The 21,698-nt window shown below is 43.8% G+C and overlaps 2 protein-coding genes and 1 pseudogene across 3 annotated transcripts; 2 read left to right on the top strand and 1 right to left on the bottom strand.

Moving 5' to 3' along the window:
- Nucleotides 1–1,014: 1,014 nt before the first annotated feature.
- tmem79a (transmembrane protein 79a) lies at nucleotides 1,015–8,451 on the bottom strand. 2 transcript variants are annotated; one of them, XM_029658337.2, is made up of 5 exons: nucleotides 8,279–8,448; nucleotides 6,866–7,755; nucleotides 5,971–6,165; nucleotides 5,520–5,748; nucleotides 1,015–2,475 (listed from the first exon to the last, which is right to left on the bottom strand). In XM_029658337.2, exons 2-5 carry the CDS (start codon nucleotides 7,563–7,565, stop codon nucleotides 2,283–2,285), a joined length of 1,317 nt encoding a protein of 438 aa, XP_029514197.2. In that variant the 5' UTR covers nucleotides 7,566–7,755; nucleotides 8,279–8,448; the 3' UTR covers nucleotides 1,015–2,282. The 2 variants fall into 2 exon arrangements, with proteins under 2 accessions (XP_029514197.2, XP_029514198.2); XM_029658338.2 differs by lacking the exon at nucleotides 5,971–6,165 and having other exon boundaries at nucleotides 8,279–8,451.
- Nucleotides 8,452–11,285: 2,834 nt separating this feature from the next.
- Nucleotides 11,286–18,674, top strand: LOC115128780 (protein misato homolog 1-like; annotated as a pseudogene).
- A 244-nt stretch (nucleotides 18,675–18,918) lies between these two features.
- Nucleotides 18,919–20,381, top strand: LOC115129018 (leukotriene B4 receptor 1-like). The gene has a single exon (XM_029659162.2). It carries the CDS (start codon nucleotides 19,141–19,143, stop codon nucleotides 19,837–19,839), a length of 699 nt encoding a protein of 232 aa, XP_029515022.2. The 5' UTR covers nucleotides 18,919–19,140; the 3' UTR covers nucleotides 19,840–20,381.
- Nucleotides 20,382–21,698: the final 1,317 nt, after the last annotated feature.

The raw sequence follows: 21,698 nt of genomic DNA on the forward strand, positions 1-21,698 counted from the left end.
CGTCTGAAACACATGCTTCTAGCGAGGGCAATTTTGGGGCTTCACCATGTTTCATTGAAATGTACAGCTGTGTGTCATCCGCATAGCAGTGAAAGTTAACATTATGTTTTCGAATGACATCCCCAAGAGGTAAAATATATAGTGAAAACAATAGTGGTCCTAAAACGGAACCTTGAGGAACACTGAAATTTACAGTTGATTTGTCAGAGGACAAACCATTCACAGAGACAAACTGATATCTTTCTGACATATAAGATCTAAACCAGGCCAGAACTTGTCCGTGTAGACCAATTTGGGTTTCCAATCTCTCCAAAAGAATGTGGTGATCGATGGTATCAAAAGCAGCATTAAGGTCTAGGAGCACGAAGACAGATGCAGAGCCTCGGTCTGATGCCATTAAAAAAATAAAATAAAGTGGTGATCCTAACTGACCTAATATGGGGAATTTTTACTAGGATTAAATGTCAGGAATTTAATCCTAGTAGATAGCCATCGGAGGACAACGAGATGCAACAATTCAAGTTTTACTTCTGTCAATTACATTTTTTGTTTTCTGGTGTGATTGGTCTGAAGCCAAATCCAAACTGGCTTCCCTTAACACTTTTGTTTTGGCGTGCAAGGACCATTCACAGCTGAGCGCACTCAGTTTAGCTCAACTGATTGGCTATTATTTTATACTTTTATCAAGGGGGGGGGGCAAATGCTTGTTGACTTCCCTTGCATTCAGTGCTATGGGCTGCAACAATGCCATGCTCTGTTTGACCAGACAGCATCATATGCTACGCATACTGAGAGGGGTGCTGTTTCGTACGCTTTCTCCAGTGACATACATTCAGCCTCTTGCAAATCGAAGGAAATGTATGAAACACTGACACTAAAGACATGTTATTTTGTATGTTTTTCTTGGTTAATTCCTTGGGGAAGCCTGGCTTCCCTTGGCATCCATGAATACACACCACTGCTTTTGAACTAGTTACTGGCAATCCTTTGGCTTCATGATGTCATGACAAAATGCAAGATTAGTAGCTACTTTATTATGTGAATCACATCATTCCATTAAGATAGTGTAAACATTGAAAGAGAATGCCCAAAAGAAATACAACGATTATGAGCTGTCTGCCATATACAAACAGGACAATGTATGTGCATTGGTTATGGTACTGTACAGACATAATTAACATAACGCATTCTTAAATAGCTGTCAATTATCAACATATTCTTCATTCCCATTCATTGTGGGAGTAGTAAATGTTGTACTATTGTAGAAAGGAAATAAATGTAAACATGGCACAGTTGAAGAAATAAAATATCCACATTGATTTTATGTTATATGCATTCAAAAAAGTCAACTCCGCCCTAGGTTTATACTTCAATGTTGGCACTTAAGTCTTCATACATTTTAATAACTTGGGGAAGACCACCCCCTTCAGGATGTACTGTATAGTGCTGACTAGTCATGTCGTCATAGCTCATTATGAAACCTTCCAGTGAAGCTCTGGACCATCCTTCACCAAAGCCATGAGATTAGAATAAAACACAATTCTAGTTAGTAAGGATATACTGCACAAAGTTGTGTTTTAGGCAACAAACGGAGGAAAACAGACGGGGAAGAACAACCTGGGCTTGTCCAATAATAATTTGTTTAAACGCTAATTTTCCTTTGCTACATTAAAACATTTTTTTAAACGTTTTGTGCCTAATGAACACAACCCAGGCCTTACATGTCTTATTTTATGGATGGTCCATTCCTCTTTGGCTTATGTACGGCATAAGACACTTTATATCACAATCATTCTACTACAGGTAACTTCATTGGGGTGGCTAACTGTTACTAGCCCCACGTCATCTTAATGCATTGTCCAGCTCTCCATAAACCATTGTTCAATGTGATCCAATATGTTCCAGATGAAGGACATGAAATCCAAGCTGAGGAACTTAATTCTTCTCCCTCGCTCCTTCCAAACAAACATCATGACAATGAGTGGGTGCCAACAATTTAACTATTCACTCATATGATTCAGTAGGGCAAAACACTGAGGAACTCATGTGTTATATTGTTGAGAACAGACTTGCATCTCAGCATGTAAAGTAGGGAATACATTTCTATCTGCAAGGTTGCACAACGTTTGCCTAAGGAACGTGCCTCTGATCTTTCAGAAGGCAAAGTGTACATATGATACGGTATGAGTTACATGATAATATATAATATTTTCAGGTCTACGTGTCTAGGGACTGGGGGTCCATTTAATCTTCAGGATTGGGCGTATCTACTCCTCTTCCTCCTAGCCCCACCAACTCTGCCTGGGAGGTGGGGTGGTGGTGGGCGGGGCCACATCAAAGACCGCCCCTTCACTGACTGACGAGCACACAAAGTAGAGGTTGGCGCCCAACATGACCAGTATGGGCAGGAAGGAGAGGCCGAAGCCCAAACCCCTCACGCTGCTGCCTAGGGTCACACACACCCAGTAGATCAGTCTGTAGGGTGAGAGATCACAACAAGATCAGCCAATTGGGTCACACAAACCCAGTAGATCAGCCTATAGAAGAAGTGACATTGGGTGAGTTTGTTTTGCATGGTCCATGGAGATAATATACGGAGAAGGTATGTAAACACGTACAGTACCAGTTAAAGGTTTGGACACACCTACTCATTCAAGGATTTCTTTATTTTTACTATTTTCTACATTGTAGAATAGTGGAGACATCAAAACTATGATATAACACATATGGAATCATGTAGTAACCAACAACAAAAAAAGTGTTAAATTTTTTTTGTGTAAGTAGCCACCCTTTGCCTTGACAGCTTTGCACACTCTTGGCATTCTCTCAACCAACTTCATGAGGAATGCTTTTCCAACGGTCTTGAAGGAGTTCCCACATATGCGGAGCACTTGTTGGCTGCTTTTCCTTCACTCTGCAGTCCAACTCATCCCAAACCATCTCAATTGGGTTTGAGGTCGGTTGATTGTGGAGGCAGGGTCATCGGATGCAGCACTCCATCACTCTCCTTGGTCAAATAGCCCTTACACAGCCTGGAGGTGTGTTTTGCATCATTGTCCTGTTAAAAATGAATGATAGTCCCACTAAACACAAACGGGAAGGCGTATCACTACAGAATGCTGTGGTAGCCATGCTGGTATAAGTGTGCCTTGAATTCTAAATTAATCAGGGTGTCACCAGCAAAACACCATCACGCCTCCATGCTTCACGGTGGGAACCACATTTGCAGAGATCATCCGTTCACCTGCTCTGTCTCAAATTTGGACTCATCAGACCAAAGGACAAATTTCCAACTGTCAAATGTCCATTGCTCATGTTTCTTAGCCTAAGCAAGTATCTTCTTATTGGTGTCCTTTAGAGGTTTCTTTGCAGAAATTCAATAGTAATGGCCTGAGTCATGCCATCTCCTCTGAACAGTTGATGTTGAGATGTGTCTGTTACTTTAACTCTGTGATGCATTTATTTGGGCTGCAATCTGAGGTGCAGTTAACTCCTCTGCAGCAGAGGTAACTCTGGGGTCTTCCTTTCCTGTGGCGGTCCTCATGAGAGCCAGTTTCATCATAGCGCTTGATGGTTTTTGCAACTGCACTTGAAGAAACTTTCAAAGTTCTTGAAATGTTCAGGATTGACTGACCCTCAGGTCTCCAAGTAATGATGGACTGTCGTTTCTCTTTGCTTATTTGAGCTGTTCTTGACCCAATATGGACTTTGTCTTTTAACAAATATGACTGTCTTGTCACAACACAACGGATTGGCTCAAACTCATTAAGGAAAGAAATTCCACAAATGAACTTAACAAGGCACACCTGTTAATTGAAATGCATTCCAGGTGACTACCTCATGAAGCAGGTTGAGATAATGCCAAGAGTGTGCAAAGCTGTCAAGGCAAAGGGTGGCTACTTTGAAGAATCACATATATTTTGATTTGTTTAACGCTTTTTTGGTTACTACATGATTCCATGTGTTATTAAATCGTTTGGATGTCTTCACTATTATTCTACAATGTATAAACAGTAAAAATAAAGAAAAACCCTGGAATAAGTAGGTGTGTCCAAACTTTGACTGGTACTGTAAGTGTTTACAAACATCATTAGGTTAGAAAAGACAAGGATAACAATGTCGGGTGAAAGTATGGATCGGTGATAAGCAATGTTCCCTCTGGGACTGGCACCCAGAATAAATATTAGCCCACAGAGAGAAGCACGAGATTGAACTTCACTCTAGAGTAGTGGTCACCTACTGGTCAATCCAAGGCATTCCTAGTCAAACATTTCAGGAAAAAAAAAAAAAAAAAAACGGCTGTTGCCGGTAGGTGCACCCAATTCAGCTGCCCTGCGTGCCGGGTAGACAACTGTTGCCGTTTTGTACCATTTCATGGTGTCTGAAGGTACAAACTCTGCCTTCCTGGCGGGCCCGGAGAGCAAATCAATTGCACTATAGGCCTACCGCTGGCCAATCGGATGGCTCAGATTACAGTTTCTGCAGTAACGTAGCAGGCAAAAAAAGAAAGCTTACCGCAAAGTTTATACTGTGAGATTTAAAAAATGTGTAAAACCATGACTAGAGAAAGACTCAACACATAGAGCAAAGAGCTGCTGTTTTTTTTATGAGTGAGTTCATGTTTAAATTCTTACTCAGCACTGTCAACACTTGTAAGCCATAAAATGCACATTCTTCCCTTTTCCACTCAGTGCTCCAACAAGCACTCCAGCAGTAATGAATGAGTAGGAAAGTGTACCTATAGGCTTGCGTTGTTGTTATTATTATTCGCGGATTGGGTCATTTTTAGTATCGAGAAATATTTCACTTTCTCTGTTCATAGGACTAACATGAATTTATGCATGAGGCAGAAATGATGCGGTGCGACTCGAGTTTTGCCATCAGCTAGAAGAATGTGTCCCTTTTTGGTCAGTGTCAGTGGAGGAAAGGGAGAGCAGAGGGATGTTGACAGGCGGACCCTCAGTCTTCTGCTCTCTCCCTCTGCTGACCATCAGACGTAGGCACAATCAGCCCAGTAAAATACAAATAAAAAGCTAATTATTTAGTTGTGCCTTTACAAGTAATACAACAGATCTATTACAGGTGTTATCATATAGCCTACCTCAAATGTTAAAATATACTTTATTTTTATTTTTTAAATGGCCTGAACAACAATGCATTGGCAGGGCAACTCATTGCTTCAGTACTCTTTAATTGGTTAATTTTACACAGGCGTACATTTAAGTCATGTGTAAAAAAATGATCTGAGTGGCATTTTGACTCAGAAAGTGATCTTGACTCAGAAAAGTTTGGTGACCACTGTTCTAGAGTTTTCCCTGTTAACACTATCAACGTTTCCCTTTACTGTGGTAGTTGTGATCTAATCAACTGAATATTAGCCACTTTCAATGCAACATACTGAAACAAAAAACTTTGCAAGAGATTTCATTGTAATAAACATACAACGCAGAACGCACTGCTACCACTGAGACTAAGTAGTGAACACACACACACACACACAGGCAGTCACAGGCACTCACCTGCCGAAGGCAAAGACAATGGTGAGCAGGGGCACCATCTTGAGCAGGTCCTGGCTGATGTAGGTGGCCATGACGGCCAGCTGCAGGAAGTAGAGTAGGAAGAGGGAGAGCGAGTCGCCCACGTAGTGCCGGTGGACTGCCACCTCCCGGCTCTCCTCCCCCACCTTGGCCTCGTAGAGGGGTGTTAGGGCGCCGTAGCGCAGCCGCGCCAACCCCTGCACCAGCACACCTGGGAGAGGGGGTGGGAGGGGAGGGAGGAGAAGAGATGGGTGGAGGGAAGAGGAAGACAGTGCAGGGGGCCGAGAAAGAGGAAGATTGGGAGAGTACCAAAAAAAGTGATAAAAACATTAGCATTGCCCAGAGCAAAGTAGTAACACACATTTAGTCTATTCAATAATCTCTAATAGGTGATAACATATCACAGCCCAACCCTAATAGTCCACAGTCTTACCTAGCATAATGGGTATGACAGCAAAGAAGGAGCAGCGCAGTGTGTACACCAGCCTGAGAGGGGCGCTGTCCAGGGGTGGGGCATCAAAGGGCAAAAGGGCATAGCCGCCCCACACAAGTAGAGGGAAGAGAACAGCTGCAGCACCAATGCCCAGGCCAAGTTTCAGAACATCCCCACAACTACCACCACACATATCTAAATAACAGAGAAATCTGGGTTCAATTAAACTACAGCCAAACCTGGGGAAAATTGTGTTTGTAAAATACAATAACTCAAAGTATTAATTTAAAAAATTAAACAGCCATCTTTTTGGTCGATGACGATAGGAAGTATATGTAGATTTCTTATTATGCTGCCTCAAATTTTACATGACAATTTTCATACCAATTTCTCACAACAGGAAAGAGATTCATTTTAAAATTTTATTCACTTAGCTGACACTCATATCCAGAGCGACTTTCATCTTAAGATAGCTAGGTGGGACAACCACATATCACAGTAAGTACTTTTCCCCACAATAAAGTAGCTATCAGGGGTGAGGAGGGGGTTCTGTGGGATTATTTCAGATACTCTTTTGAAGAGTTAGTTTTTCAGATGTTTTCGGGAGATGGGCAGGAACTCTGTTGTCCTAGCTTCAGGGGGAAGCTGGTTCCACCATTGGGGTGTCATTAGAGCTAAATACATGTCTAATCAGAGGGGAAAAGATCAGATAATCGTTTTATGTAACCTACATTTTTTGGAATCCAGTTGTGCTGATATACCGTTTATTGAAAATTTTACATGATGACAAAAGTTTCTCTTCATAGGAATGTACTTGAATCCCTACACTGATTAGAACTTAAATGGAACTGACCCCAATTAGTATTAATGATATTGGTCCGGCACTGGTACATACGTGTGTAGTTGTCCGGCTCCTCTGTCCACTGTGGGTAGTAGAATACTGGTGGGGCCGTTGGTGTCTGGGGCTCTAAGAAAGGTCTCTTCTCAGTATCCATCTCTCCATATTTGCTATTTTCGAGTGGGAATTCCTCCCGGTTGCTAGATGGACGCACTATCACTGTCGGAGTGAAGACCTGCGCAACCTTCTCTGGCATCCAATTCACTGGGCCTTCCTCCCACTCTTCCTCATCATCTGCAAGCGAACAATCCATTTCCTCACCTTGGCCTCCCTCCAACTCATCATCTCTCCATCTCTCTCCCTCTGGCATGCTCTCTCTCCATTTTGCCTTTTGCTCACTCTCTGGCTGGCTCTCCTGTCCCTCCAGAAGCTCTGTGCTCCCTCCTATTCTCTCTGCCTCCCTCTCCGCCTCCTCCTCCTCATCTTCAGCTCCCTCGCTCTCGGACACCACACCTCCTTTCTCCCCCTCTCCGTCTCCCAGCCACAGCAAAGTGCTAGGCTCCAAGGCAGCGGAGCTGGTTTCCTTTTTCACCTCTTGCTTATCATCCTCTTCCCCCTTCTCTTTTTCCATCCCCCTGTGCTCTAGGCCCTGTTGTTCCGTTCCAGGTGTTTGAGGTCCTGCAGCAGTAGACCCACTAGTTTTAGAAGGCCCTCCGGCTCTGTCTTCATCTGGATTTAAAGTCAGGTGCACGGACATCACTGTTTCTCACCGGTCTATCTGTATGATATTCCTGTCTGGGCTGTGTTGTGTGTGTGTGCAATTATTGGCCAGTGTGTCTTCCTGCAAAGTGACTATTTACTTTTCAGTTTCAAGATTTACAATTATATTCCATAAAACAAGTTCGTGCCAAACCTCATTCTCATAAGGTCAAGTTCTATTCATTCACCTGGAAGGGAAGAGTGATAAAACAATGGTTTGCAGGCACACAGCAAAACAATCCATTTGATAAACTAGTGAGCTGAGAGTCATCAGTGAGCATTGAACTTTGAATCTTTAAAATGGATGAAGTGTACCTTCCTCTACGGAATGCGATTTATCAACATTCTAAAGCCCACTGCACGCACGAGACATATTGATTTATATTCTACTACTAGTAGCCTACCAATGAGATCCAGTTCTTTAATAATGAAAACCCTATTCCTACTTTAATATAGGCGTAGTACGGAAACGGATTACTTTAAAAATAAGCAATGTCGCAATAACTTGTTTTGTGGGTCTGGTTTAGAGTATCTGATTTTGCGACAACATTGCGTTCTCCGTTTCCGCACTATGTCCATATCGCAAAAAAGTTTTTGTGGGTTCTGGTCTCCAGATACTGGACCTTATCCTACCTATCCAGTGCCATTAAATCCATGACATAAGGAACTTTGAACTGATGTACTTAGTTAGTCGTAGTTAGACTGACTTACCCGACGTCTAGGCTGCATGCTGCTCCATAAGATTAAAATAGTAAAAACATGGAATTGGCCCAGGAAGTGTTTTTCAGATTGAAACTCGAGTAAGGTTGAGTTGTTTGACAGGTGCGGCAAGGTAAATCGTTGCAGGAAAGTTTTTGTGGTTACTCATATCATGTGATAACTCCACCCACGATGACGTTTCGTTTTGTAGTAGGCCACAGTGCACATTTTTTTATTTATTATTTTTTTATTTTTAAACAATGGCGATGCCTCTCATAATTAGGCTGTATTGGCTACCCATAATTATATTATAGCACTGCCTATTTCATTGTCTAAATACATATTAAATACATGCTCTCAAAATAGGTTTTCCTCGCATTTATAATAATTACACTATTCAAACATAGATTTTCATAAATCGCAGGAAGGTTTATTACTATACCGCTCGTCACTAGTCTATCGACAGTCTACTGTACAAGGAGGAGACTGTCCCACTGCGCTCCTGTAATACATACTGGGACGGCAGGTAGCCTGGTGGTTATAGAGCGTTGGACTACTAACTGAAATCAGTTAACCCACTGTTCATAGGCCGTCATTGAAAATAAGAATTTGTTCATGACTTACCTAGTCAAATAAAGGTCAAATTAAAAAAATACTAACGTGCTGCACGTTTGCCTCCACGGCGAAACGGAACACTTGTATTTTTATTTAAACAGGGAGTCATATTGAGATTAAACATCTATTTTACAAGAGAGCCCTGTATACATTACAATAAAAACAGAATAATATAACATACACATATGTGTATAAAACAATATAATTCAGCACACAATGACAAAATAACACTATTTTGAAAAACGTTTCAAAGAGCGAATCATATTCGTTCATGTACTTCTTATTAGCCAATAGTAGACGCTATTTCCTTCATCAAAGGTGGGCTCCTTCTGAAACTTGCACCTGTTACAGTGATCTATAAATCTGTTGTCATGTTTGCTTGCCATGATGGAGCATCATATTCCATATTATAAGAAATCTTGTAAAATTAACAGATTTATGCATTTGTGATATATTTTTGATTAGAAACTGGGTGGTTCGAGCCCTGAATGCTGATTGGCCTACAGCCGTGGTATATCAGACTGTATACCACGGTTATGACAAAACATTTAGTTTTACTGCTCTAATTACGTTGGTAACCAGTTTATAATAACAATATAAGGCTCCTCTGGGGTTTGTGATATATGGCCAATATACCACACCTAAGAGTCGTGCATAAGAACAGTGTTTGGACAGTGTTTCCTCCAACACATTGCTGTGGCTGGCTTCCGAGTTCAGTGAGCAGTGTGTCAAGAAGCAGTGCGGCTTTCCAGGATTGTGTTTTGGAGGACGCATGGCTCTCGACCTTCGCCTCTCCTGAGTCCTTGGGGGGGTTACTGTGATGAGACAAGACTGTAACTACAAATTGGGGAGAAAAGGGGGTAAATCTGCAACAAAAAAAACACACACACAGCTCATCAGGAGGAATCTGACCAGAGGCAGTTAACCCACACCTTTCACTTACTATCACTCTATGACATGAGATCAAGAGAAGAGAAAAACTTGTGAGGATTTCATGCACTCTGTTTACGGGGCGGCAGGGTAGCCTAGTGGTTAGAGCGTTGGCCTAGTAACCGAAAGGTTGCAAGTTCAAATCCCCGAGCTGACAAGGTCTGTCGTTCTGCCCATGAACAGTTAACCCACTGTTCCTAGGCCGTCATTGAAAATAAGAATTTGTTCTTAACTGACTTGCCTAGTAAAATAAAGGTAAAATTTAAAAAAAATATACCACACCTCCTCGGACCTTATTGCTTATTGACCTCAGGATTAGAGAAGTCAACTCTGGCACTATTCTAACTTCGTCTGCACACATTGGTGGAATTTACAGGTTGATACCCATCTGCATGTGCTCTATGGCAATTCTGGAAACTGATGATGTTTTTGCAAGCTAGCTAGCTACTATTTTAGCTAATCACAAGTGCAGTACGTGGTTAGCTAGCTAGCAATGTCAATAGTTGTGGCTAGCTATCGTACATTCAAGCTGAAATAGCCAGGCTAACAATACGGAGAAGAGTGGTGTTTTGGTGCACAAAGCAGAGGGTGCAGCGAAAGTGAGCGAGGAGAGGGTGTGGCCCACAGTTGACTGCAACAACCATTGACAGCCAGCTAATGTTATAGACAGCAAGAGCAAGACATAATTATAAATTCACTATTCTATTGATGCCACATAGCTGGGAATACAGATATGCATCTGTTGGTCATAGATACCTTTACAAAACAATGGGCCTCAGGCTCTCGTTACGGTGTTTTTGTGCATTCCAAATTGTCATCGATAAAGTGCAATTGTGTTTGTTGTCTATAGTTTATGCCTGCCCATACCATAACCAAATTGCCAACATGGGGCACTCTGTTCACAACGTTGACATCAGCAAACCGCTTGTCGACACAACACCATACACGTGGTCTGCGGTTGTGAGGCCGGTTGGATGTCCTGTCAAATTATCTAAAATGACTATGGTAGAGAAATTAACATTATATTCTCTGGCAACAGCTCTGGTGGACATTCCTGCAGTCAACATGCCAATTACACCCTCCTTGAATACTTGAGACATCTGTGGCATTGTGTTGTGTGAAAAAACTACACATTTTAGAGTGGCCTTTTGACCCCCAGCACAAGGTGCACCTGTGTAATGATCATGCTGTTTAATCAGCTTCTTGATATGCCACACCTGAAGCACTCAACTTCTTCCTTGAAATGTCACACAGATGGCTCGGTGAATGTCTCTTAGAGGTCACAGATTGAGTAAACATGTCGTGTTGAAGGTTTTTACAAAGTTTGCCACAATTACAGTGTACATCTTTAGGTATGACAGTGACATAAATGGGCACTAGAGGTGCTTATCATTGAAGTAAGAGGATAACTACAGGGGTAGATATAGATTGAAAAACACGGTTGGTTACATTTAAATACTGCATAAACATCCTCTCTGTTCAATCTACTGGTAGCCTTCAGATGCTGAAACAGGAGGGGAGTCTCTATGAGCCTGGGAAGGATCCCACCGCTCTCACGTGGTGCGTCTGTTTGTTTGTGTGTGTGCCTACCTGCCTGTGTTTGTGTGTGTGTGTTTCCCTCAAACCTTGTCTATGTGTATGAAGTAAATAACTTTTCTTTGCAGGGAGGGCAATGTAATGGTGCCCAAAGAGAGCCTGCCAACAAATGACTCCTTCCTCCCAGACATGGACAAGCTGGACGTATGACACACAAACACCATGCACACTACGTCTCTTTCCTAACGTTTAAAAATAAAATAAGATAGCCCAAAAACATCCCCTAGCCTTTAACCCCTTAGCCGATTGCATGTCTGAAGGAACCAGATAGGTGTAAACAATATTGCCGAAACTCCCTGTATCCCGTTGGAAGGCTAGGTGGAGCCGCCTCCATATTACTTACGCCGGTCCAATAATTGCTGTTCTTCAAACACCAAAGGGTTTGGGCCTCAGTGCAAGACAATTGGCGTTGTTTTTGGACCAGGCATAACACTTCTCATTCAAGTGTCTCATTCTGACAGTTAATTTTATGTCCAGAAGGGGGAGATATTGGCTGAGGTTGATTTGGACCCAACTCCAGTGCCTCACTGTTCCGGTAAGGGTCGAAAACAAAGCATTTTGCCACAGTGCAGGTGCTCTGTGGCAACAAAAAAAAGGTGATTTATAAGTTAGCATACTATTATGGGTGTAAACCTGTATGACCAGAAATGTGGTCAAAGAGGATCAGACCAAGAAACGAGCGGTTCTCTGTCACTGACACACTTCCTTTTCACCGAACCGAGTTTCCTGTGTAGGGGCGGTTGCCATGGAGACGGTGAACAGCAGCATGGAGCCTACCGGCTGGAGAGCAATGTGAGGGTATGGTCAGACTTCTCGAGGAGCCACCTGCACCCTCACACAATCTGTCATCCACGAGTACAACCACGATGGGTGAGAGCAAATAGTAACAGACAAAGATGCACACCCAAAGAGTTGACGAGGTGGAGAACAGATAATGAACTTGAAATATTATTAAGAAAGTCACATACGCTACATTATTCTCAGTGCCTTTCTTAGGGTACATAGTCATATTGTGTGGCTGGGTCGACTATTTTACACAGAGTACGTTATCCGCCTACCGTAGAGCTAAAAACATTGAAGACCGTGTTGTCCAATCAGACATCAGCCAAGGCGCAAACAAGACCAGCCTCCTGCATATTCCCCTGGCAACAACAGGTGTGGCAATTGTACTCAATGCCAGTACACCAAACGTATGACCGGGTCGAGACATACAAATCTACAGTACCATCCATGGTAATTCTCGCAATGTGATCTATGTGATTCGCTGCCTGTGCGGCTTATTTTACGTTGGAGTTACGCACTAGGTGGCAACATTGACCACAGCCTGAGTACCAACCTGTATGATCTACCAGGCTGTCTTCCATTAGCACCACCAGCTGAAGAGAGTTTTCTACCTAATTGTCTTCCCCATGCCCTATATGAACTTGTCCATTCCCTTTGTGATTATTCTGAAGGTCTTTTAATCTTGTCTAATAAAACGATGTATTGGTAAACGAGCTGTGCGCCTTTTCCTGTCCAATGATGTCCACACAGTTCTGCTGTGGTATATGGGAAACGCACTCTAACTTGGAATTCTTAGGAAAATAACTTCATTTTGGCATTGTATCGCTAGGGAGGCCCACAATCTGGAAGTGTTTGGCCATGGGGAGGCTCTGCTTCAGGGCTCAGTGCTGGAGGATCTATAGGACAGACTCCACTTCTTCATAGAGGGCTACCTACAGGTAACTGACTGGTGATCCTCTACCATGACTCTCCATTACGGGTTATCACCAACCCTCATTCTGCAAAAGTACAAGACTGGAATATCTAAAAAAGATCCATATCCACCCAAATATACTTTGTTCTTTACAAAGGCCCCATTTGGTACAATCACTCCTTGAATGACTGATTTTCATCAGTTTGTCATCTCTCCTTTCTCCCTTCCTTCTGCCATCCCTCTCCCTCCCAGGGGTTCCAGGTGCTGTGTGACCTGGCCGATGGCTTCTCCGGCCTGGGTTCAAAGGTCACTGAGATGCTGCAGGACTCCTATGGGGGACAGGGCATCCTGAGCTGGGAACTTGCACCTGTTAGTCACCCAGACACAGTGAGTGACAAGAGGCAGCTTGTTTGCAGTGTATTTTCAGGCAGTTCCTCAGTTAGCGCTGTTTTTTTCGACAGGGTCATGTTCATCAGGGCACACAATGAAAAACGCTTTGCAACGGAAAATGAGCATTTCTTATTGGCCAAGTCCAGGTCATCCCTTCCTGTTTCAATCAGCTTTCTTCCGTTTGGTGCCTAATGAACATGACCCAGGTGTTTGGCATGTAATGCCATTGGTCTTATTCTCCGTAAGCTTGCAGATAGAAATGTCATTCATAGAGCTCAGCTGAGATCTGCGGTTGTCTTGTTTTTATTTCACAATTTGCTACAGATTTACTGGCTATAATGTAATAAGGTTGTCCGTCTCTCATAGAGTAATTGTGTTTTATGCACAACTATTGTCTGGTGTTGTGAATAAGTACAGCTGCCAAAGCGCTCGTATAGTGCTATGACATTGTTTAGCTTTGCTCGTACCCTGATGAAGAAGCTCTACCACCTGTTGAACTACTCCTTAGGCATGGTCCACATGGCCAATAACAGCTCCTTCTTCTGCCTTTTGACCCTGAAAGGTGGGCTGGGCAGACGGCCCGCCCAACCCCCCTCCTTCTCCCACCTCAACTACGGCATGATTCAGACAGACACCACTCTCTTTCTCTCATCTATCATCAATCAAACTTATTTATAAAACCCTTCTTACATCAGCTGATGTCACAAAGTGCTGTACAGAAATCCAGCCTAAAACCCCAAACAAATGAGTGGATTTGGCTATTTCAGCCACACCCGTTGCTGACAGGTGTATAAAATTGAGCACACAGCCATGCTATTTCCATAGACAAACATTGGCAGTAGAATGGCCTTACTGAAAAACTCAGTGACTTTCAATGTGGCACCATCATAAGATACCACCTTTACAACAAGTCAGTTTGTTGAATTTCTGCCCTGCTAGAGCTGCACCTGTAAGTGCTGTTATTGTGAAGTGGAAACGTCTAGGAGCAATAACGGCTCAGCCGCGAAGTGGTAGGCCACACAAGCTCACAGAATGGGACCACTGAATGTTGAAGCGCGTACGAATCGTCTCAACACACTACTGAGTTCCAAACTGCCTCTGGAAGCAACGTCAGCACAAGAACTGTTCGTCGGGAGCCGTATGAAATAGGTTTCCATGGCCGAGCAGCTGCACACAAGCCTAAGATCACAATGTGCATTGCCAAGCGTCAGCTGGAGTGGTGTAAAGCTCACCACCACTGGACTCTGGAACAGTGGAAACACCTTCTATGGAATAATGAATCACATTTCACCATCGAAGTCCGACGGACTAATCTGAGTTTGATGGATGACGGGGGAAATGCTACCTGCCCCAATGCATAGCGCCAACTGTAAAGTTTGGTGGATTAGGAATAATGGCCTGGGGCTATTATTCATGGTTTGGGCAAGGCCCCTTAGTGAAAGGAAATATTAATGCTACAGCATACAATGACATTCTAGAGAATTCTGTGCTTCCAACTTTGTGGCAACAGTTTGGGGAAGGCCCTTTCCATTTTCAACATGACAATGTCCCTGTGGCCAAAGCGAGGCCCATATAGAAATGGTTTGAGATCGGTGTGGATGAACTTGACTGGCCTGCACAAAACCCTGACCCTATCGAACACCTTTGGGATGAATTGGAACGCCGACTGCGAGCCAGGCCCAATGGCCCAACATTTGTGCCTGACGTCAATAATGCTCTTGTGGCTGAATGGAAGCAAGTCCGCGCAGCAAGGTTCCAACATCTAGTGGAAAGCCTTCCCAGAAGAGTGGAGGCTGTTATAGCTGCAAAGGATGGAACAACTCCATATTCATTTTGGAAATAGATGTTCGATGAGCAGGTGTGAACATACTTTTGGTCATGTAGTGTATATAGACTCGATTGAGCTGTAGTGCAAATGATTGACATCGCTCTCTCCCCTTGTTGCTTGAGATTATTTTTTTTTGTATGCCACCCCTAAGATGTCCGACAACCCCAGAAATGTGTCTTTTTGTCTCCTCCATCCGTCACTCTGGTACCACTCCAGCTCTGTGCTGGCTCTGGCCCTGGACTCCCTCACTGTGCCTTACCGGCTGAGGTACAACAGCACCTCCATGTGGGAATTTGCCGAAGCACTGGCTGTGTCCGGGAGAAAGGAGAGTGCTGGGTGCTTTCTTTGACCAGGTCTCTACTGTATGTCAGAAAATACTGTATCCCAATGAGACTAATCTGGTTAGTTAAAAAAAAAAGAAAAAAAAAAAGAAGAAGTTTAATCGGGTACAAGTACTGGTTGGCTTCAGTTATCCCCCTCAAAGAAACCATTTGAAGGAATCATCCAGGACACAAGATAATCATTATGTCCTCCCCACATAGCCTACTATACATTTATCAGGTTTACTGTGTGTGTGTGTGTGTGTGTGTGTGTGTGTGAGACATTAAGGTTTTAGTCTGTTCTCTTCCGTTTGGTGCCTAATGAACATGACCGAGGTGTGTGTGTGTGCGCGTGGGTGTATGTTTCTCAGGTGGTGGCTGCGTACGGAGCCCTCCCCTTTCCTATGGCGCAGGGCAGCTCTCTCCCTGACACCCTGGGTGACTGCGCAAACACGTTGCTATGGAAACCCCTATCGGCTTGCCCGGAGCAGGGCGACGGCCATGATTGACCGAAGCTGCACACAAGCTGCTCAAGGGTTTAGAGTTGCAGAGTCTGGTTAGGTGAGTCAAAGAACATGGATGTTATGTTGCTATTGCGTTACTCTGTCGACTGCAAGTGTATTTCTGGGGCATGGAAGCCTATGTGTACCAGTGGAGGCTGCTGAGGGGAGGACGGCTCATAATAATGGCTGGAACGGAGCGAATGGATTGGCATCAAACATTAGGAGACATGTGTTTGTATTTGATACCATTGATATGTACATCTGGGTATTCCAACACATAGGGTTTAGAGTTTTAGATGCAAAATGCCAATACCACTCCGGATGTGTATCAGATAAGTGATTTTTGTCAGCGTTATTCAAAGGTTGAATTAACATTGTTGCAGATGTATTCAATGGTTCTGAAGGTGTGTGGAAACGTTGCTGATGTTAATGTGCGTTGCTGTATCGTTGCGGTCCCATCTCCAGCCAGCTGAGACCAGGGATGCAGCCGCCCACCCCGCTGCATAGCCTTGATTGTAGGGAAGACGTGCTAGCCTCCTACATCAATGCCCACTACCCTGCTATGCCTTGGTGAGTGTCAACCTCACATAAACACTCTCATACAATACCACATGTATTCAAACACACACACACACCAGCACGGACAATGTCACACACTCGCATACAGGCAGGCTCGGAGACATGGCCACATGCACGCATTAAACACACACTACTGTAGTATTTTGATAGCCTACACCGAACCAATCCTGCTGATTTTTAAACCAGGAAAATCACAATTTACCATTTCTTTCTCCCCTGTGCAGTTCGGTCCAGCTTGTATCAAGCCCCAGTAAACTGACCCCGCCCTTCCCACAGATATTCAGCCAGTCCCTGGGTCCCCAGGGCTTTCTGCAGAGTCAGGCCCCTCCCCCCAACTGTGAGTAAATCTAATCTTGATGTTTCTGGTCCATTTATCTGTGGTTTGTCCCGTATCTCTCACTCTCCGGATCTCTGTCTGCTCTTAACGAAGTCTGTCTCTATCTGACTCGGTCCATGCCTCTGTTTCTGCTATCACGTTTTATTAGTGGTATGTACAGGATACACATGGTGTACACTTTCCAATGAAATGCTTACTTGCAGGTTCCTTCTCGACAATGCAACAACAATGATAAAATATACCAATATGAACATAAAGTAAATGGCTCAGTAGAATGAAATATATATATATTTTTTTTGTATAATACGGGAAGGCAAAATGTATTGTACAATATTTACACATGTATCAGGGAAGGGGGATTGGGGGGCAAGTGTTTTACATTTGGTAGTAGTATAATAGTAAACGCCATGTTGTCTGGCTACACAAGTGATTTGTATGTGGATATTCAACCCTTTGTCTTTCTGCCCTTCAGTCAGTTCTATTTCTCTCATTGTGACAAGATCTCTGCCTCACAATATCTATCATATCTATCACTAAATAATCTATTTTTATGCCTCACTATGCTTGTACACAATAGTCTCTCATTATTGGCAGGTCCTTCCCTCTAACATTATTTTATTCTTTTCCACAGCGAGGTCCCCTAGTCTCCTCCTCCCAGTGCACACCTCCCTACACTCGTCTCCGGCCCTGGGCCCGTGGCTGTTGGAGCTGCAGCGTGGTGCCAGCGCCCTGGACCACCGCCGCATCGCCCCCAGCTTCCTCTCCCGGGGTACTGAGCTGGCCGACTTTCAGGAGTCTCTGGAGCAACTCGGCCTCCTGGTTCACTGTTACCGCGACGATAGCAGAGGCATGATGCGACGATCGATTGACTGACATCCACAAGAGTCATTTTCTCTTTTCCGTCTTCTGCATTGTTAGCCCAGAACGATTCTGCACACTCCATACCATCCGAATAGATGGGTCTCGATGGACCGCGACTGGAATTGACAGACCCACCCGTCCACATTGTATAGTCACCAGAGGATCAACTCGAGATCATACAGACTCACTTAGACTCGATAAGGATTGGGGATTCTGGTTGGAAACAATGGACTCGCTGTTTGAGATGGTGACGGAGAACTGTTACGATAGAATATTGAGGTTTTAATTGACAAAAGATAATAGTTGGACAGTGAAACTAAGTCCTTATGAAATAAGAGAGAAAATAGGGTGATAGAATAAGGAGAGGTCGATGAAGGGAGAATGTGGTAGGCTACATATGAGAACTGATAGTCACTTCCCCCCCGAGTTTCAGAGTTTATTCGCCATGTGCACAGGATACAGGTGTAAAACATTAGTGAAATTCTTACTTTGATCTCTTTCCCAACAATGCAGTGATAATATAATTAAAAAAAAAATAAACCACAAGAATGTAAGTGTGTGTATACATAAATGTTAATCATACAAATGTCCAGTTGTCAATAGTTTCCCATATTGGGATAACATAAGATGGCAATCATGGTAAATGTATGCTAGAATCTGTGGCAGTGAGGAAATTAAAAGTGCAATTATGTTTGAAATGTAGTTTTTCTATTCATGTCACTAGCTGGCAGCATTGAAGTATGGACATAACTTCACGGTCAGGTAAGAAAAAGCTGTTCCTTTAAGCACCAGCAACACCGAGGTGGATTAAATCCATTACGCATTAATCTCTGTAAAAAAGTTTAAATCATTAACATTAAGAATCATTTAATGGGGGCAAAACATATTTAAAGATCTGTGTGGCCGGCCCCTTACATCTACAAGCGGCGTTCGATGTTTTGCCTATAGCTTGAAACAATCTTCTCTGTCGTGTCTATTTGTGAGAATCGGGTTCGCTCCAGCCTGAATGACAAAATGGAAAGTATCTGTTAACCACACACCCACAGCTCATTCGGAGGAAGCTGGCCAGAAGCAGTTAACCCCTATCGCGTTTCATATCACCATGACAAGAGATCAAGAGAAGAGAAACTTGCGAGGATTTCAAAAACGAGAGACATAGAATTAGATGTCTAAAGTCTGTCTTCCAGATAGCTATTAGATCAATTATCTTTCACCGACTATGGACAACCTCAACTCCTCCAACACCTCCAGCTTGGACCCCACCTCCCCGGATTCGGGCCGCCTGATTTCGAGCATCGTCCTGGGGTTGTGCTGTGCGTTGGGCCTCCCTGGTAACATAGCTGTCCTGGTGTTCATCCTGCGCGGCTCGTCCCGACGCCCCAACTTTACCCTGTGCCTCATACTGAACCTGGCGTCCTCCGACATCTTATGCCTGGCCACTGTGCCCATGTGGATTTATTCTCTCCTGCACGGCTGGACTCTGGGCAGTGCCACCTGCAAGCTAGCCACCTTCCTGCTCTACCTCAGCCTGTACGCGAACGTGCTAACGGTCACTCTACTCGGTGTCCAGCGCTATCTCCAGGTGTTATACCCGCAAATGTGGAACCGGCTGGGGCGCAAGGGGAAGGCGGCGCTGGTCCTGGCCCTGTGGGGGCTCGCCTGCGCCCTGACTGCACCCGCCGTGACCACTCGCTATGTGGGTGATGGCGAGCTCAAGTGCCGGAGACACAGGGAATCCGATGCTGAAAGAGTAGCGGTCCTCATCTTGGAGACCTTTCTGGGGTTTGTGGTCCCATTCTTTGTGCTGGTCACGTCCTACTGCTGCCTCCACCGGCGGGTGAACCAGACGGCGCTGTTCAACAGCGCCAGGTTGATGCGGCTGGTCACCAGTGTGCTGGTCGCCTTCTTTGTCCTCTAGGTCCCCGTGCACATTGTCAACATGGTGGACATTGCCGGCATGGTGCTGCGGGCTTCCCGGCCAGAGGCGTCGGCAGTGCTGCTGCGCCACAGGAGCGCGGCAGCACGTGTCGTCCGGAGCTTCACCTTTGTCAACAGCTGCCTGGACCCCTTCCTGTACGCCTTCGCCTCACGGAGGAACTGGAAGTAGCCCAAGCGGGAAGCAGGCCACAAAGATCTGATGTCTGAAGTCGTCCTCTGCAGGTGCGACAAAAGGGATGTGACTGGCATGCCAACCCATAACTCTAACCCTACCCATAACCAACCCCCCTAACCGTAACAAGTCCTTTCACCCCTGCTATTTGTCCTCAACAAAACCCACATTATTTGGTTGCTGAATCTGGGTCTGTATAGCCTTTACTTTCTGTGTATCCATAGATCGCCAAAGGGACTAATCTAGGCTACCCTATCTCCCTTCAAGCTTGACCACTGTTGGTGAAATCCAAAATTATATAGCTTCCGTGAGCTTTCTCATGCATGAATAAATTGGTAATGTTTTCATGATTGACTAGATTTTTGGTTTCTCTTGCAGTACACATAGGCTACTTCTGCTTTGGTTCAGAGGAGCCCCAATTTCCCACTCTAAAAAAATCAACTAGGGCATGTGTTTGATTAGCAAACTAGAAATATGTTTGCATTAAATTAATTAATCGTGTTTATGTTCATTGAAAATCAGAAAATCCTGATGAATTAAATGAATTCATGTCAATCCAATGACAAAGAGGTCCCTCAAAACAATGACTCTGATATGGTTAGCTATTGAGCATGCTCCAAGCCCACCGGATGCACAAAAAGTTCGTAGGAGTGGGACGTTTCATGGACGAATAACCAGGACTTGCAAGAGTACTTTCACCTAATCGTTTGGCATCCTTGATATTAAGGGTAAGTAAATTCAGACATATCTACATGAATTTATTTAGTTCAATAGGGTGAGTGATAAATAGTTATTCGACATTTGAGACATTTCTCAGGAGGTGTTTAAGTTACTGTTAGTCATTCTTCAATGTCCAGAGAATCTGAAGTTATTGCGCAACACGTATCCACGGGCTCATATGTTGCGCTTCCTGCCTAAGAAATAAATGTTCATGTATGACTGCGTCTCTCTACCGGCGCCTTGTGATGGCTCTTCAAGTTTTTCAGCTAGGAGCCAGGCTAAATAGCTTAACCAGAGGACCTTTTTTCTGCCTCTGTAACATCACATTAGCTCATCAGTAGGATCTTTTCCTTTGTATTTGGTCTTCATTGGTCTGTCATAGAAATCATATTTGGCCTATAAAAATTTTAAAAAACATTTTAAAATATTGAATCTATTTAATTAAGTGAAATATTGCATGTTGTTTTTCTGCTCTCTGGTCCTATATATATATATATATATATATATATATATATACGGTTGAGTAACAGTCTTCACATTTCAGTGTATGTAATTATAGATATTGTAATACTTATTCACAATAGAAATATTACTTCTGGTGTATAAACTTTTTTAAATAATATCTATTTTTACCAGATACATCACAAAATAAAGCAGTGTCCTCGTACTCTGAGATTTGTATGCACCTCCTCGACAATGCATGATAAGTTACATTTACATATTACATTTAAGTCATTTAGCAGACGCTCTTATCCAGAGCGACTTACAAATTGGTGCGTTCACCTTAAGACATCCAGTGGAACAGCCACTTTACAATAGTGCATCTAAATCTTTTAAGGGGGGGGGGGGGGGTGAGAAGGATTACTTTATCCTATCCTAGGTATTCCTGAAAGAGGTGGGGTTTCAGGTGTCTCCGGAAGGTGGTGATTGACTCCGCTGTCCTGGCG

The sequence above is a fragment of the Oncorhynchus nerka genome, linkage group LG4, assembly GCF_034236695.1.
Source record: "Oncorhynchus nerka isolate Pitt River linkage group LG4, Oner_Uvic_2.0, whole genome shotgun sequence".
Taxonomy (NCBI): Eukaryota; Metazoa; Chordata; class Actinopteri; order Salmoniformes; family Salmonidae; genus Oncorhynchus; species Oncorhynchus nerka.